Source organism: Triturus cristatus, chromosome 6 (genome assembly GCF_964204655.1).
Source record: "Triturus cristatus chromosome 6, aTriCri1.1, whole genome shotgun sequence".
Taxonomy (NCBI): domain Eukaryota; kingdom Metazoa; phylum Chordata; class Amphibia; order Caudata; family Salamandridae; genus Triturus; species Triturus cristatus.
In genome coordinates this window covers 1,353,722,090-1,353,739,732 of record NC_140589.1, presented here as the reverse complement: position 1 = coordinate 1,353,739,732, position 17,643 = coordinate 1,353,722,090, and the positions used below count along the sequence as shown (strand labels likewise).

General features: G+C 45.5%; 1 protein-coding gene across 2 annotated transcripts in view; it reads left to right on the top strand.

Annotated features, from left to right (window-relative positions):
• Positions 1 to 9,598: 9,598 nt before the first annotated feature.
• The window catches only part of PAPOLG (poly(A) polymerase gamma), a 465,484-nt gene continuing 457,439 nt past the window's right edge, over positions 9,599 to 17,643 (top strand). For both annotated transcript variants that reach the window (XM_085612363.1, XM_085612362.1), the window contains exon 1: positions 9,599 to 9,832. In XM_085612363.1, the coding sequence (XP_085468489.1) occupies positions 9,816 to 9,832 (17 nt within the window). In that variant the 5' untranslated portion in view covers positions 9,599 to 9,815. The remainder of the gene's footprint in view (positions 9,833 to 17,643) is intronic.

Sequence of the window (17,643 nt, the reverse complement as noted above, 5' to 3'; positions counted from 1 at the left end):
CCCAGAGGCACGCTATGCCCAGGGGTCATAGGTCATAGGTCAGTCATAGGTCAACATGTTTCGCGCTTCTTCCACCTATAAGAGGTCGATGGCGCTTCGTCAGGACCAAATTGTTAAAATTAAGTGCACGTGAAAGTTGGTGAATCATAATAAAATACCCTCAATACCGCTCTGGGCCACAAACTGTGTTCCTCGGTGTGGTCACAGGTTAATGATGAAGAATAGGCTCCAGGTCAGTATCCTCAATACCGCTCTGGACCACAAACTGTGTTCCTCGGTGTGGTCACAGGTTAATGATGAAGAATAGGCTCCAGGTCAGTATCCTCAATACCGCTCTGGGCCACAAACTGTGTTCCTCGGTGTGGTCACAGGTTAATGATGAAGAATAGGCTCCAGGTCAGTATCCTCAATACCGCTCTGGGCCACAAACTGTGTTCCTCGGTGTGGTCACAGGTTAATGATTCACCAACTTTCACGTGCACTTAATTTTAACAATTTGGTCCTGACGAAGCGCCATCGACCTCTTATAGGTGGAAGAAGCGCGAAACATGTTGACCTATGACTGACCTATGACCCCTGGGCATAGCGTGCCTCTGGGGTCATAACTTGTCAGCAGTCCAAAGCCTACTAAGGGTACATCTAATAAAATTTGCTGCATGATGACCCTTTTTTACATATTTTTCACACCATCTAGCACGCACTTCATTTACCCTCCATCAACAACCCACTCCCCACACACCCACATGCACCATCCGGCGGTCCTCAAATGATCTCCGACAAAGAGACCCTTCGCGGGGCCCGTAGGGAATTGCAGCGCCGGCCCTACGAGGAGCAACCGCCCGATGATGAAGCATGACACCCTTCGGGGTGTGTGAGGGCAATAGAGGACAAAGAGTGGTCTTCCAGTTTCTTGAGTGGGTTTCTAATCTAGGAAATTTTCACACTCTGCTTTCCTTCTTTTTTCTCTTTTTTAGGGCTTGGTGACTTTGTGCACCCGCCCATAGGAACTTTGTCCTCCTGGTGTTAGTTAGGTTTGATACCCTCAGCTGAAAAGACATGACCCAGATACTCTATTTCCCTGGTTTTGAAAATACACTTGTCCCTCCTTAGGGGGGCACCTCTTGCTTCCAATATACTCAGAACATTTCCCACCACTGTGTCATGCTCACTTTCACTTTCTGTAAACACCAAAATATCGTCTTGAAAGACCACTACTTGAGATAGGTGGTCAAACATACTCGACATCAATCTTTGAAAGACTGCTGCCGCCGAAGCGATGCCAAAGGGCATCCTGCAAAACTGAAAAGTTCCTTCTGGCGTAACAAAGGCAGTCAGATGGCGAGAGGATTCATCTAATACCACTTGATGATAAGCCGGCCGAAGGTCAAGCTTTGTAAACCAACAAGAGTGACCAATTTGGTAATAAGGTCCTCAATCCTCGGCAGGGGAAAGTTATCCACCCAAATCGCCTCGTTGACACACCTCAAGTCCACACACATCCTAAGTTCTCCATTTTTTTTCTTCGCAAGAACTATGGGAGACAACCAACGGGTACCCACCACCTTTTCAATAATACCTTGTTCGCACAGAAGCAAGAGCATATCGGAAAGTTCTTTCCTGACACTTAGAGGTATATTACGTAACTTATGTTTAACTGGGACAACTTGACGTTTGACCTTTATTGTAAAGACCAAATCTGAAATTGTCCCCAATTTGTTTTGAAAAATCTTTTCGAATTTATTTTCCCAAGTCAAACCTGGGCTAAGTTGTGCCTTACTGTCACCAGACAAATTCACAGAACAACAGCCACAGCTGGAAACAAGTCTCTCAACAGTAACTGGATTAGTTGAACCAGGTCTAATAACCAATTTCAACTCTGCTTGATGAATTAACCCCAGGACATTAATGCCCTTGCGAGCAACATAAACTTTGCCCTTGGTGTGTGAATCAAGAAACTTGATACTGGCCACAAAAAACCCCAGTAAATCCACTTTGCTGCCCTCAAATGCCACTGTAGAGACATCAGGAGGAAGCAAAGAAAGACTACTCCAAGACACAATGTACTTCTTGTAATCAATGATGGTAATGCGGGCACCAGTGTCTACCAGGAGTTTGATGGACACTCCATTAATCCAAATCTCCACTTCGGGGTCAACCACAGAAGAAAAATTAATTTCTTTTACACATCTAACCCCCAACATTAATTCAACATTGGTACCAACAATTTCATTTTCCACATCGTTAACTTCAGTTAACACAGAGCGAACAGGATTACTGAATCTACCACCCCTACACACTTTTGAAAAATGGCCCCATCTATTGCATTTCTTACACTGTTGACCAAGTGCTGGACAGTACCTAAAGGAAGAAACATGATTAGGTGACCCGCACTTAAAACAAAATAATTTCCTCTGTGCAAAATTCTGAGAACCAGATCTAGCTGCAATGGTTTGTCTTTTTTGTTCATAGTAGGCTTATTCACAACAGCCCCCGAGATGCAAGTTTTGTTAAGAGATTCCTCAAGAGACTTGACATCTTGACCCGAACCCTCAATACTTTTCGCTATATCAATGGCCTTGTCAAGGGACGGATTCTTACACGTGAGTAAGCGTTCTTGTATCTTTTTTGAACTGCACCTAGCCACCAGTTGATCTCTAATCAACTGAGAAGTAAACCCTTCAAACTCACATGTAGACGCTAGAACTTTCAGAGCAGTTACATAGGAATCGATACTCTCCGACGGTTTCTGTGTTCTAGTGAAAAACTTGAATCTGTGGACAACCAAATTCTTAGATTTGGCAAAATACTTGTCAAGTTGAAAAATAGCTGCATCAAATTCATCAATGTCGTCGTCAGATCCATCATAATCAGGGAGGTGGTCAAATACGTTTTGACCCTCTACACCAAGATGGTAGTACATTAACCCTTTTTTCCTGTCTGGCTTGAATTTGGTGGCATCAATAGCTACTAAATAGGCTTTAAATGAGCGAATCCAAAGTTTCCATTCTAGAGGAGGATCACCAGGATCTTGCAAGAAAAAAGCTGGCGCTGTAATGTTTTGCATCTTGGAACAAAGTTACAAGTGAAAATAAAAATAAAGAATGCTGGATAAAATGCTAAATAAACAGCGCTGCGCCAAACACCAAGTAGATTACTGAAATGACAAAAAAAAACATTGCAAGAGGACACAGCTCTGCGAGATCTAACCATAAAAGAAGAATAATGTTTGAATAATGCGCAGAAAAAATAATAAAAAAATGTTTTTTATATATGTGCACAAAGCTGGGACCATAAGAGAGAAAAAAAAAAAACCCCTCTCTCTTTTTTTTTTTTAACACTGAATGTGTGCACGTCACAGAGAACCAAGAAAAACCAAGTTGCAACTTATTAACGCACCACTGGGGGTGCTATAGTCAGGAAGCCAGCCAGGAGACGTGCAGTCAGCAACTCTATGATCACTTGGGTCGAGGCGAAGGAAGAACGATGAGGGAGAAGCAAAGGTGAGAGCCTTTCTCTTTCAGACCTTGTTAAAAAGCTTTCCGTCCTTGTTCAAAAGCTTTCAGTCCTTGTTCAAATGTAACGCGCTGCAAAAGAAAGCTGAACGCGTGGGATGCAGGCGCGAGCAGATTCAAGATTCCTTCACGAGCACACCGCTCTCGTGGAACTATGTGGCTACACTCGCTCTCGTGAAACTATGTGGTTACACTATTGTGGTATTCAAAAAGCGCGAGTAAGGTTATTTTTTTCCTTTAGCTTGACCCTTCTGATTTTGTAGACCTTTCTTGAAAAATAACAGTTTATTTCTCGGCTTTCGCTCACTCGTATTCGCTCACTCGTAATTCGTTACCATGGCAACACATCGGCTCCCGGCTCATAGAAAAGCCCTACAGTTCGTTAAAACACGCTGAGTTGCTCACTCTTTACGCAAAGCAGTAGAGGGAAAACTGAAATTCTCACCTCACTTGTAAGAACAGTTCACGAAGTCTCATATGATATTTCTCTTTAAAATAAAATGAAAATTACACCGCTTCGACGATTGGCCCCTTCTTGTTCTCCTTTAGATTCTTCAATCCCGGTCGTCGCCAATCTTGTAATGATGAGGCCTGCGAGGGTTACTGGTAGCATGTAGTTTATTGTAAGTTGACATCCATCCAAGAAGGGGCTCAGGAGCAACTGACTCCTTTAGAACCAAGAAGCTACAGACAGAACACTAGCTCCATGAGCTCATTACATTCCAATACAGGAGCATAGAGAAACACATTGCCACAAATCATTAATGGGAAAGTCCAATATTGAATTTTTTTTTTAACATATTTTATTCATTTTCTTAAATGAATAGTTACCAGTAGCCGCTGGCATTACTCACGGGTGAGGGGTGAGAAAGCAGTAGGGCGACACTCCTCCGCCCTAGTGGAAGAGCTGCCCTTGTTTACACATGCCAGACTTTCTGCAAGATACATGTACGACAAATGTGAATTTTGTTAAAATAATTTTTCAACTTTGAATGAACCCCCCCACCACTGTCGACTTTTTAATGCACCCTCCTAAATGTGTATCCAGACCAGCTTAGCGGTTTCCTTGGTCCACAGACGCCTTCCCCAGCCCATTAGTTCAGGACATGGGAAGGTGGCTTCCATGAGCCCTATTTCCATCAGTGCTTCACTGGGACAAGTTAGCCATTACCCCGAAACTGGAGTCTCTGTGTAATTGCCCATGGAAACCCCCCGTTAATCTAAGTTGCCCACATGTGACGTTCCCTAACTAGGTGTCTCCAATTGTGTCTCAGGTAGGGGGGTAGGAGTGATAAGGAGCGGGGGAGATAGTTGTTTACTAAGTAAATGGTCCATTATTCTCAGCAATTTTCAAGGGCTTCGCTGTTTTACAATTTGGGATATGCCCGTTTTGATCACTGAATAACAACCCTTGTTTTTAATGAAGCAAACATTAGCTAATATTTTGCTTAATATCTTGTAATCATTGTTAAGCATTGAGGGAGGTCTGTATGATGCCATCTCCAGCTCTTGCTTACCTGCTTTGCGTGTGAAACTATCAGTGCCTCTCGGGTGCGGGGGCAAGCTTGTTTCACTTTTGTGCCATTACACAACTTGACCAACCAGGTGCTAGGATATCTCTGTGTGTAGCATAGGATTCAATGAGCAAGTCTGGTACTTATCAACTTGCCATGCCCTTCACTGCCACCCGTACTTCCTATTATAAGTCAGCACAGAGTAGTTCAGTCTCAAAATATCCCTATACCTGTGGCTTTAATATATGTCTGCGTTATAAGCACAGGGCACTAAGAAAGAGCTTCCAACAAGGTCTCATAATATGCAAACACCCAATGTATTTCTTCCCAAGAGTGTACCATTATGCCCTTCATGTCACGGATTCCTGAAAGTTAGTCTAGTACCTTATCATCCATAAATTTCATTAGTGATAAGACAGTCTTGGAAGAGGCCTCGAGAAGCTCCATGGCAAAAAGGCATGCCTCTTTGTTTTTTTCCAACGTTATCCAAACTGTGGGTCGTAAATCATTTTTCGGTGGGTCCCGAAAGTCCTGGCCTATATGTAATATTTAAAATGATTAGCCATGTTTGTGAACCAGTACAAAGGTGCTGAAAAATGTTCCCAAGTCCAGTTTTAAAACAAACCCTTGCAAATATGCCCAAGCTAGACTCTGGATGAATCTTCCAGTATTTGCTACTACTGCTGTTTTTTTACTTCGCAAAGCCATTTCAACAGAGAATGTGCTAACTATATGTGATCATATACAACCATACCAGTTGTGTATAACTTTTCCATATAAATTGAGAAATATGGATGTGGTTTAACAGCCTGAGTTGCTAACTTTGTACCTCGGGAGTCCTCACGCTGGTTCAACATCCTTTGATTCTCTGCAAATTACTTGTGCTCAAAATAAAATTAATTTGACCTTGTGTAATGGAACCTGATGCTCATGTAAAGAGCTCCAACACCCTTGGCCATGTTTGCGCTATAAGATGCTGCAATATATATATATATATATATATATATATATTGAGAGTCAAATGTTTAACACAAAAGTACTCCATAATCTGCTGCAGAAGGGTTTTATCAAAATGTGATAAAATCCCATTGTGATTTTAGTAAATGGATGCCACGGGCCAGCACCCTACGTATAAAAGTGTTCTAGCTCAAGACTTCAGTGCTATTCACAGTTGTCACTTTCATGGGCAGATCAATAACTTGGCTACACTCTGATATCAAGATCGTGATGTTAAAAAACAGTTGCTACTGTTATTACATTATTTATTCATTTGCCGCCCTCACGTCCAATAAAGCTAGATGGGTTGTGAAAAATTGTTCTAAAAATTGGGTTGTGGTTCTAGAAAGTTTGGGATGCATTGTTCTATGCCTTTTGAAAAATTGAGCTACACCAAAAACGTACTAATTCATCATTAGGAGCTAGATACCTAAAATAAACCCATTTTGGGTTTAAAAAATCTTTGGTGTCCCGCTTGATTGAAGACGCTTCCATGTATCCGGCGGGAGGTTCACAGGGTGAGCTGCCGCCAGAGTCCCCCATCCGATGCTATGCTGCAGGCGATAAGGGCCCAGGGAGAACTGGTGAGCTCTGATGGAACGCTTCTGGACCCCCAAGTGCTGAGTGCTGTTTCCAGAGCAACGAACATCGCTGATTTTGGCAGTCCGCGGCCGATGGCTGTGGAAAAGCATGCGGCCCTCAATATGGCAGAGGGGGGCTGTAACTAGTGGCAAGTTAGACCCATCAGCACCAGAGGCCTGCTGCCGAGAGAGGCCCAGAGCCTGAGACTAGCGACAGGAGTGATGTAGTAACAAGAGTGACCCCCCAGGGGTGCTTTGAGGACAGACCCTGCGGATTGGAGGTCGGGACCCAGTGGCGCTGTGGGTGCTTGAGTCCGGCGGGAGACCTGAGTTTGTGGAACAGATCCGCCCGCCCAGAGCGTCCTTCTCCTTCCTAAAGCTGGAGCCCAGCAAAAGCTCAAGATCAGTCACGGGATCCTGCATGCGCCTCTACCCACCTCCACCCGGACTTCTATCCCTACCTCAATCACCAGCTCGGGCATCCCTCCAGGCCCAAGATCACCGCCCGTGAGTGCAACAGCACCCTGAAGTCCAGGCTGAAAGACAGTGAGAAGATCATGCTCTGTAAATATGTAATATATACTTGTCTGATTGCTTCTTAAAATGTAATCTGGAGTGAATTTACAACTTGCATATATTTAACTTTAGCCACTAGTATCTGTAGTAGATTTTTGTACTTACAACCAATCCTTATGTGAGTTTAGAGTTTATCTGTTTGTATATTTTATGTTCATGTACTCTGAAGTTCTTATGTAATGTAACTGGTTGGCCCGAAAGTGTCAGCGCGCTTTACAATAGAACCTGTTACATTACATAAGGACTTCAGAGCACATGAATTATATAAAATAAACAAATAAACTCTAAACTCACATAAGAATGGTAGTACATACACGTCTACTTAGGGCTGACCAGACGTCCTGGGTTTGCTGGACAGTCCCGGTTTTTAGGTCTCGCCTGAGACAGCGCTTTAGCGCTGCTCTGGCGAGACTTATAGTAAGCGAGTTTTGGAAGTGCAAACGAGTGCTTTCAGGCCTCCAAATACAGTGCATGTGCCCCGGGCGCGCGCACCATTTGGCAGCCTGAAAGCACTCGTTTTCTTTCACTTTCGCGGCCCCTTTGATGTCCCGCACCACTGTGCCCGCCCCCACTCCCCTCCCACACTCCCTCCTCGTCAACTTCAGTGCGCGCTTGTTGTTTGTTGTTCGCTGTGATTTATTGTGCGCATAAACATCGACCGTTTCGCCCTGGACGTATCATGTTTTTAAACCGCACCTTGCCTCCATGCTACATTGAAGCCAGCATTGCAAGTTGCAGGCAGGCTAACTACAGTGTGCTGCGAGGGGACTGGGGGAGGGGTGAAGAGTTGGTTGAGTTTGTCAATGAAATGCTGAAACACAATTATTTCAAATGCCGATTTTAATTTTAAGCGTTTCTCCTTCATTTCTAAAACGGGCCATTATTAAAAGAAAACAAATTTACAAAAATTCATGTAAAACACCATTCACTTCACGATACTTTATATATTTACAAATAGTTTGTGGCTTTCACATGCATTTATTTTTTGCTTTTTAGTTGTTTAATTAAGAAGTAACTTTGGCAACTGAGATTGCAGTATAGCTGCTGTTTTATCCAGCAAATCATGTGCATTTTTTGTAGACCTTCAAATTAAATGCCCACAAGTGTATAATTAAATTTAAAACATGAGTGAAAGTTTTTACTTTTCTGTGGTTTTTGTCTTTTTTAAGGCCCGTGTTGCTGGCATTTTTGTTTCAGTTTTGGGGTGCTTTTCCCTGCTGCCGTCCGCTTGGGAAGTGTGTGTGCCGTTGCAAATGTCAGCTGTATTCTAATGAAGCCAGGGCATTGTTTGTTCCTGAAGGGGCTGGCACATTCCAGGGCTCTACGGTTATTATGAGGCGCAGTGTGGGTGGCAACATTTGGTGTCTGCCTCTTGGGGCAGGGACTGGATTGGCAAGTTTCTCCGGCAAATAAGATCTTACCATGTCTCTGAATTCCCTTTAACAACAAGCATTTGCAATGCAATAGGTCTCGCATTTATACGAGTTTGAGCTATTGGCATTGTAAATGATAATGCTTTTTATTTAAGTTTTTTTTTTTTAAAACATAAATAAAAGGCACTGTAATTTACAATGCCAATAGCTCAAACTCGTATAAATGCGAGACCTATTGCATTGCAAATGCTTGTTTAAGGGATGTCCTGGTGTCAGGGTTTCGTCAAAATGTCCCGATTTTTAAGGGAGGGTTTGGTGAACCTGCACATTAATCAGTGTTGTACAGGCACACTTTTCAACGGGTCCAGTAACAAACAGTGACAGAAGTCCACTTCTGTAAACTCTCCTGCTGTGCCTCATTCAAGCAGCACAGCAGGATTTAATGACATCTGAATCAGGCCTAGGCCCGGTATATATTTGTTAGTCGTACTGAAAATCTGGTCACCATATGCCTACTACAGAAACTATTGGTTAAAGATACATATATACAAGTAGCAAATTCACTCAAGTAAGAGGAGACAAACTTCACGTCCCTGAATCACCTAGGGTTCGATCCTCTCTTCTTGTCCGTATGCAAGTAATACGTTTCACATCCGCGCGAAAGTTATCAGGAACCCTCAGAACACGAGTGAAAAAGAAGTACTAGAACGTTAATTTAGTGACTGGGACATACCGAAAGACACGTTTACCCGTGACGGCCATTTTGAACTAGGCTAGATTGTTTTACCATCAAAGAAAGCCCTTAATCTTAACAGGTATTGACGTTAAAAACTGTCAAAAAAGGTTAGTTGTGTTACTTGTTTTTAAATCAAATTTTCAGTAAGTATTAGAAGAAATTATTTTTTGCATAAAATTCAAATGTATTATGTTTTATATTCTATTATGTAAAGCTCGAGTTATAATACAAACTTTGAAAACCGAATATATATGTTCAACATGCAGTCCAGTCAGGTGTGGCGCTTCTAAAGGGGAAATGGTGAATGCGCAGTTGGAAGATGGCGACTGCGCTCCCATTGCCTCAGCTTGCAGCTCCCCGCCCGTGTTGTTGCTGGGAGGGGCGGGGAACGGGTCCTCATTGTTAATAAAGCAGTGCTGGGCGGAGTTTCTCCGGGGCTCCGTGCGAATTTGAAAGCTGCTGTCTTACGCTAACTGGGACTGAGATAGAGGTCGGTGTGGAGTTGCTGGATTCGAGCTACGTGGGACATGAGAGAGATGTCTTTGTGAGTTTGTGCGGCGGAGCAAGAAGCATCCTACGATAACTTTTGCTAGCATAGAAAGCATCTTTCTGTCACGCTCCGGGCGGCATGGGGGCTCTTCAAGTAAAGACTTCTAAGTAAAGAACTGTCCATCTAACTGAACCCTCCTAGCGGGAGCAATGGGCAGCCCCTCTAGTGGAACGTAGGAAGTGTTACTTCTGTGCCAAATGACGTAGTCTCTTGTTACAAATCCACTCCAACTAAGCTTTTGCATCGTATGAGTTCTAGTTTTTTTTTCGTAGTTTTGTCCTACATCCGACCATCTTATATTTTTTTAGCGTTTTTGTGGAGTTTCGGCGTGAGCAGGAAGACGTGCCTGCTTCAACTATCTATGAATGAGTAGCGGGTGCTCTGCTTTGGAAGACGTTGTATTGCTAAACTTTGATAATCCCTTTCCGGTAATCCTTTAAAAGTTGCGTTCTGTTAACTGCATTTGTTGAGGAGTTGGAACTGAAGGTGTTGCGTTGCCGTTTGTCCCATGCACGTACTTGTCAGCTTGCCAAAGTTGCAATGGTCGTTTGAGGTAGTCTACGACCTCAACTATTATACAATATACGACTAAAGGGGGGGGGGGGTTGTGTACTTCATTGAGGTCTTTTGAAAACTCAAGTATGTTACGTTATCCTTTCTGATATCCGAAAAGGGGTGTTTATATCTGAAAATACGTATAACTGCAAGTTTCGGGAACGCACAGGAAATTGACTGTAGGAGAGTGAAATCTGACTAATGGTTGCCCCCAACTTTTTGCCTGGTATTTAAGTGGTTTTTGACTAGTCTGGCTGGGATCCTGCTATCCAGGACCCCAGCCTATCTGCTTTCTCCCTAAAACTGTTGTGAGTACTCTAGGTACAAACATAATTGGATGCTGGGCATGCCCTACCAGTCCCTTGTAGATGGTACCCAGGGCATGGGGCCCCCAGTAGGCCTACCAGGGCTGCAGCACTTATTGTGCCACCCTGGGACAGCCACCCAAACTGACACCACCAGGCCACTACTGTAGCCTGGGTAAGGTGGTGCTAGCACCCCTTACAGGGATGTAGGTACCCTATGTCCCATACCATACAACACATATACTCTCATAGGTCACCCCTATGGCAGGCCCTGGTAATCCTACAGGGCTGGGTGCTGAGGTATGTGTGAGGGGGGACCCCTACGTGAGTAGGACCTCTCTGCAACCTTCGTAAAATCGTTACTGGGTTGTTTGTAGTGTAGCCATACCATATACTCTTAACCGCATTATAAGTTATTGCGTCATTGCTGTAACTTAGGAATGGCTACACAGAACCATATCGTGTTTGGTGTCAAACATGAAGGAATCATACCCCCAGTCCAGCCATGGGCATGGGGGCACGATTCCCCCTTGCTAGGAGGGTGATATGGGAAAAGCGGTAGAATTTGGACACCAATTTAAAAGTGCACATGTACCACAAAATGGCTACTGTTCGCCACCTACATGACTCTGGCTGGCTGTTGCTGGGGAAAACCCCAGCCTCGCCATCTGGACAATAAGGCTCCTGTGGCAGGGAGGTGCCAGCACCTCCCCAGACAGGATATGTGGATTGGAACAGGGTGGGTGCACCAAATGTCCTTTCAGAGTTGCACGTAGGCAGCTGCAGAGCCCCAATTCTGCATACACCGCCTGGAACCGGTTCAGGGGCATCCTGCCCCTCGCCCAGGCGGGAAACACACAAAGGGGAGTGGGTGTAGCCACCCTTTCCCGCCTCTACTCTGATTGGTAGGCTCTCTTTTGGACCATCCCCTAATCTTGGGGATATATGGGAATAACTTTGCCCTAGAGCCTTAGATTCGTACAGGACTTCACAGAACTGACCTTCGACGAGCTGCTGCCCAGCTGACTGAAGAAATCTCCCTTGGGATAAAGGAGTTATCCCCCTCCTTGGCAGGCACCTAAAAGACTACAAGATACCCGGTTGGAACTTCGTTGCTCTCACGACCTTCGACGCCTTCCAGCAACCTCGAGGTGGGTCTCCAGTGCATCCCAGCGTCCTGTGAGTGTGCCCAGCAAGTCTGAGCACCCTGGACCACGTGGGTGTCGAGATCCCCGCATACCCCGAGACACCGGCCACCTCTTGTCCAGCACACGACCCCGACCAGTGGGGAAGTTGTGCTTTGGCCCATTCTTGAGCCAACCTTCAAGCAGCATTTGTGCCGACCCTCAGCTCCCTGGCCCGCTCCGGTGGCCCGTGGGAGCCCTTTTACGCACTCCATTTTGCTGCCTTCCGCGGTCCCTTGTCCCTCGACTTGTGGGCCCTGACGGAGGACAATCTTCTTTTCTAAGAGTTCCCCTGGTTGCTCCAGGCCTGCTCTACGCTCCCTGCAAAGGAGAGCACCCTCAGACCACGTGGGTCTGCACCAGCAGCTGCTTTGTTCATCTTGCGTGGGTTGCGGTTGCTAATGCTTAGTGGATCCAATCGGGACACTAACACCGCAGCGACCCTCAGCCGACGTGGGACAGTCGCCCTCCAGAAGCTGGCCTTCCTTGAAGCCTCCCGGAGCCCGTGACTGCAGAGCCCAGCTGTACTTTCCACACCTGAAGCACCCGACATCCACGAGCTCCTTCCTGTGAGCTCCCTGGTCACTGTGCTGTGACCCATACTCTGTCCCCTCTGCTTTCAGGTTCATCTTTGTCTTTTCTTCAACTTCAATCTTCACGACTTCAGCGACACTTCCAGCTAGCAGCAGTTTGGACTCCTTTTCCATAGAAAATCAGCCCGCGACCCGACACCAGAATCGACCTATGCACCCGGCTTCCCTGGGGCAGTTAACAGTGGTACTTCGGTACTTCCGTGGTGGTGGGCTCTCCAAAGCCTTAAGTCTCAAGCCTTAACTTTGTACTGTTGTTAGAAGTGTCCTTAAACCTTAATTATTCAACCGCGACATTCTCCATAGGCTAACATTGCGATCCCGATAGCAACTTCTCGCACTGCACACGCCTCCCGTGGGTCCCCTTCCTCTCAACTGTGGGTGGATTCTTAAGGGGCCAGCGATCCTGAATGCCCTAGGCATTGCCTGTAGAATTGTTGTGGTTCTTATACCACTATTTTAGTATATGGTTTGGTCCCCCCCTGGGGCCCATTGATTTCTGTGCTATTTATTGTCATTATAAATGCTTGTTTGAAGTGTAACTTTGCCACTAGCCACATAAAGTGACTGTGGGATTCTGTCTAGAATAAATACATATATTTTATATATATACCTGTGTGGGCTACTCTTTCATTTGGTCATTCAAGAGGTTATTATGGTAAAACAATAAGCTTAACACTCCTTCAAGACTTAGCCTGAAGGCTGCTCTCCACAGCTACCACTAGGATAGCTTTCTTTAAAGGTTGTCTTAAACCTATCATCAATAGTAGTCGAATTGGACTGGTGCAAGGTGTCCCTATAACTAGGAACAGCATATGCCAGGCCAACTTCTCACATTGACGAATGTACTTGTCGCTTCCGACGACTTATGAAATGCGTTACAATCGTTTTGAAGTCTGCCCCGTTTTAGGCAGAGGCCCCGTAAGGGGCAGAGGTGAACGGGGAATTAATCGCCATTGGTGCATGGACGTATCTTAGTCAGTCCTAGTCTTCAGTGACTTTTCATCCCGCTGTTTGTTCAACACGAGACAAACACCTTATCATCCGTAGGGTGATGGCTGCACTAATGTACTGTCTATCCTTGGCATGAATAGGTGTCGTGCGTGACATTGAATCTGTATGCCTTTTTGGAGGAATGTGGGGTTTGTTCACTTATTATGTCTTTAGTTAGTGAGCTGCTGTCACTTGTTTTATTATTTTTCTTAGACGGTCTGAGTTTTCAGTTTTATGCCAAAAGAATGATTTATTGACAGAATGGTGAACAATGTCAAATATCCCAGTGTAGAGCTGTGGGTCTAAATCCATCGGTTTTTTTTTTGCTCCCCCATTCCATTTTAAACCCAGCCATATACAAATCAGTCATGACCCTGGTCCCCCATGGGAACAATCCAGTCTGAACTGCCAAGCCAGATCCTCCCTGGACCGGAAACGAGTATCCTGGGGCCGGTTTAGAGGTTTAACCACTCGGCATCCAGGCTAGTCTGACCCCCGTGGCATGGAGAGCATGGGGCGAGTGTCTTGAAGATTCAGTACTCCATCCATCATTTTATTGCGTTTGCATTTCAGTTTTATGTTCATGGAAACATTGGAGCTGATTTTGGAAAGAATTTGACCCACTTTTGCTTCAGGAAGACGCAATGTTTTCCTGCATATGTATCTTCTTCTTTGAACTCTTCATGGTAACCATCAAATCTGATTGTCCGTGTGTTCTTCTTGCCCTCCTACCCCAGGCTTCACATGAAACCCATCTAAGTTAGAAATTCATATTGACCATATGGCAATTTTTTGAACCTATTGCAGCGGGTTTGGAGTTGCATATATACATGCTAACAGCAAACGTGATGTTTTCAAACTTGTATAATTAAAAGAATGATACCGATCCTTTCCAGTAGGCACCTTTAACCAGAATCAAGATGGTGTTTTCTCCCCAGCAGTGCAGCTAGACTCCACCTGGAAATGAGTACACTTCTGCTTTGAGAACACCACATGCCTTAACGTTAAGTTTTTTTTATGTGCTCTTTTGCAGAGAGTACTGATCTGCTTCAGCGGAGAAAGTACACAGACTGCATTCTAAACCGCCCTATCAAAATAAATTTGCATTAACGAAGATCCCCCCCCCCCCATATCTGTTTCTCTGACGCATATTTTATGTCAATGTTTTACACAATGTAGTTTAAGCTAGCATTACAGTGACATGGTGACTATGACCCAAATGTAAGTACTGGAAATCCTTCTGCTGCCGTAGTTGATGATCAGATGCAAACTCCCACCTAATGGTGTAAACACCAATGAACGTTTGTGGTCTCTGTGTGAATTTGAATGATTACGTTCATACTTGATGTGCTAAGCACATGGTGGTCTACAATATAATATTGTTGTAAAACCTGGCATCTTTTGGCGTGTTCTCCCCTGACATTTTGGCTGCCGACTTAATGTTTGCACCTTGTTTTGCTGGTTTAGGACTTCGAGCGTGTTTTGGAACTGAATTCCAGTGTCAAGCGCTGAGCTTTTCATATGCATACTGGTTATTGGTGTATATATGATTGGCTGATTCGGGTTAGCTGTAAGCAGTCGCGGCCGTCATGACTCACGGGTGGGGGGTTTGCGGAGCTCCTGGCGTTTTCCTGCTGTTCTCCTGAACAGGAAGCAGCCTCCCTCCCCAAGCCAATCGCAAAACTGCAATGGCAGCATTGTGATTGGTGGCGACGGCGCCCAGCCGGGCACCTAAGGAGAGGACATTTTCTCTATGTAGGCTGCATGCAGCCTACATAGACAAAATAGTGGGCATGACTGGTTTGGTTGGCCCCAGAGGGCTGACCAAATAGTAAGCGCCCACAGCATTGGAGAAGCCAATCCTCCCCGCCCCCAACCAGGTATACCCTTCTGCTTTCTCGCAGTGCGAGAAGCAGAAACATAAAATGGCATTTTAATGTTTCTGCTTCTCGCACTGCGAGAAAGCAATGGGGCGATGCTCCTCTGCCCTAATGGAGAAGCCGCCCCTGGCTGTAAGTCCCTTGTCTAGGGGTAAGACCTATACCTTAAATGCTCCGCCGTGGGCCTGCAGCACTGGTTGTGCCATCCATGGAGGTAGCTCATTGATCGTGCCACTGGTTTGCCCTGGTGGGGCCTATATATGCAGGTTACTCGACTTGGCATTTAAGCTATGTCCCAAGGTTCTGCATGTCTCTTTGCTATATCGGAGTTCTCCCTGTGGACAGGGTGTGGTGTTGGGAAGAGGTAGGGTATGTGCACGTCTGTGTTACATGTAAGGGTTGTGAATGGCACCGGATCGTCTGCTTGATACGACAGGGTCAGCTTCTCACATCAGTTTATCATGGGGGAATGTAGGGAAATGCTATTGAGCGGTAAGAATTTCCTGCATGCAGAATAGTAGCAGTATAGTGTGCAATATCAATGAGTTAATAATGGCAAATCCTCTCCGGTAGTGCAAGTGGATCTGAAATTATGTATGTGTAAATGTCACTTTGGGAAAGTGGGCATTTTGATGCTTGTGGCTCTGTACACCTGTCGGCCTTTGTCAGTTCACATCTGGGTGCTGGCGGGACAGCTAAATCTGTGCATTCCTAATAGGTCATAAACTAGGGGCTCAAGGGAAACTGCAGACCACTGGCTCTGAGGGGCCTTTCTGAAACGATTATGTGGGGGTGGAATGGGGACCTGCCTTCCAAGGGGCAGGGTAGTGGCCCCACTACAAGTGATCACACCTCCTGGGGTAGGATGGCAGACAGGACAACATTTAGAAGGCCTCTGCATTTCAAAGGTGGCCTTTTGAACTGATCGCAACTTCAAAGGCCATTGTGGGTATAACTACTGGAGCTCTGGCCTCCGAATTTTAGAGATGGGCAACTGTCATGGCCTGGGTCCCTAAGTACACTCCAAGGGCCAGTTGGGTGGCCTCCTGTACATAAGATCCCAGGGACACAAAGGATCTCCCTGTTTGCACAAGATCGTAAGGACCGTGCAGGGTGTGGCGGAAACAGGTGGAAGTTATTGTCGGTAGTGGCAAGGACCATCCTGGCATACATTAGTCTCACTCAGCAGAGGAGTGTGCTTATAAAGATAATCAGCCTATGTGAGAAGTTGGCCTGGTATATGATGTCCACTAATGTAAGTGGGCACCTTGCACCAGTCCAGACAACCCTTATGGAGATTTAAGAGGTCTCAGACAACCTTAGAAAGCTATCCAAGTGGTAGCTGTGAAGAGCAGCCTTCAGGCTTAACCTTGACAGTGTAAAGCAGCTTGTTTTGCCAGAGTATAATCTTATGGTGTAGATTAAATGAAAAAGAAACACAGTATGTATAAAAATATGTATTATATAACGCTCTAGTACGTTACTGTATCTCCTACACCGGGATGGACACGAAGCGCACAATATTGAAGCAAATTAATCACACTAAATGGCACTAATACACAATGGACCCCAGGGGGGGGGACCAAACCATAATACTTACAGTGGTATAAGAACCATGACTCTAGTCAGGGCAATGTTGAGAGGATGTAGAATTGCTGGGGACCCACACAACCACCCAAGTAAGTAGATGGGGACCCCACAGAGAGCATATGCAGTGTGTGAACACGACTGCGTGCTCTATACAAGTCTATTTGCAAGTCGCAGTTGATTTTGAAAGATTAGGGACTCTTCCCAGTGGACCCTGAAGAAACCCAGTGGAAGACATAAGGTTGGAGAGCCACCCCACCCATGGATACTGTGATACCCAAGTTACCTATCCCAGGGAAGCCGGGTGCATTGGTGTGAAGTGGCATCGGAAACCGCAGTCATACTCAATGGATGACTTCAGGAAAGTGCCGCTGCTGGAAGAGTAGAAAGTGTCCGGAGGAATCCAAATGTGGATTCTTGACTAGGAGTACCCAAAAGCAGAGGAGACAGTCTGTCACTCAAGGGTGACCAGGAGACTTGGAAGTCGAGTGACCTCCGATGTCGGGTGCTTCAGGAAGGATGACCGTGACCTTGACTCTGCTGCTGCGAGAATCTGGCGATGCTGAAGATGACCAGGACCTGGATATGAGCTGTCCCACAAAGGATTTCGAGTGCTCAGGGGTCGGTGTCCGGAGGCGGCACCAACAAGCCATGACAATGCAACCCACGCCGGAAATCAAGTAGGTGCATGGTGGTAACCATCAAGGTCCA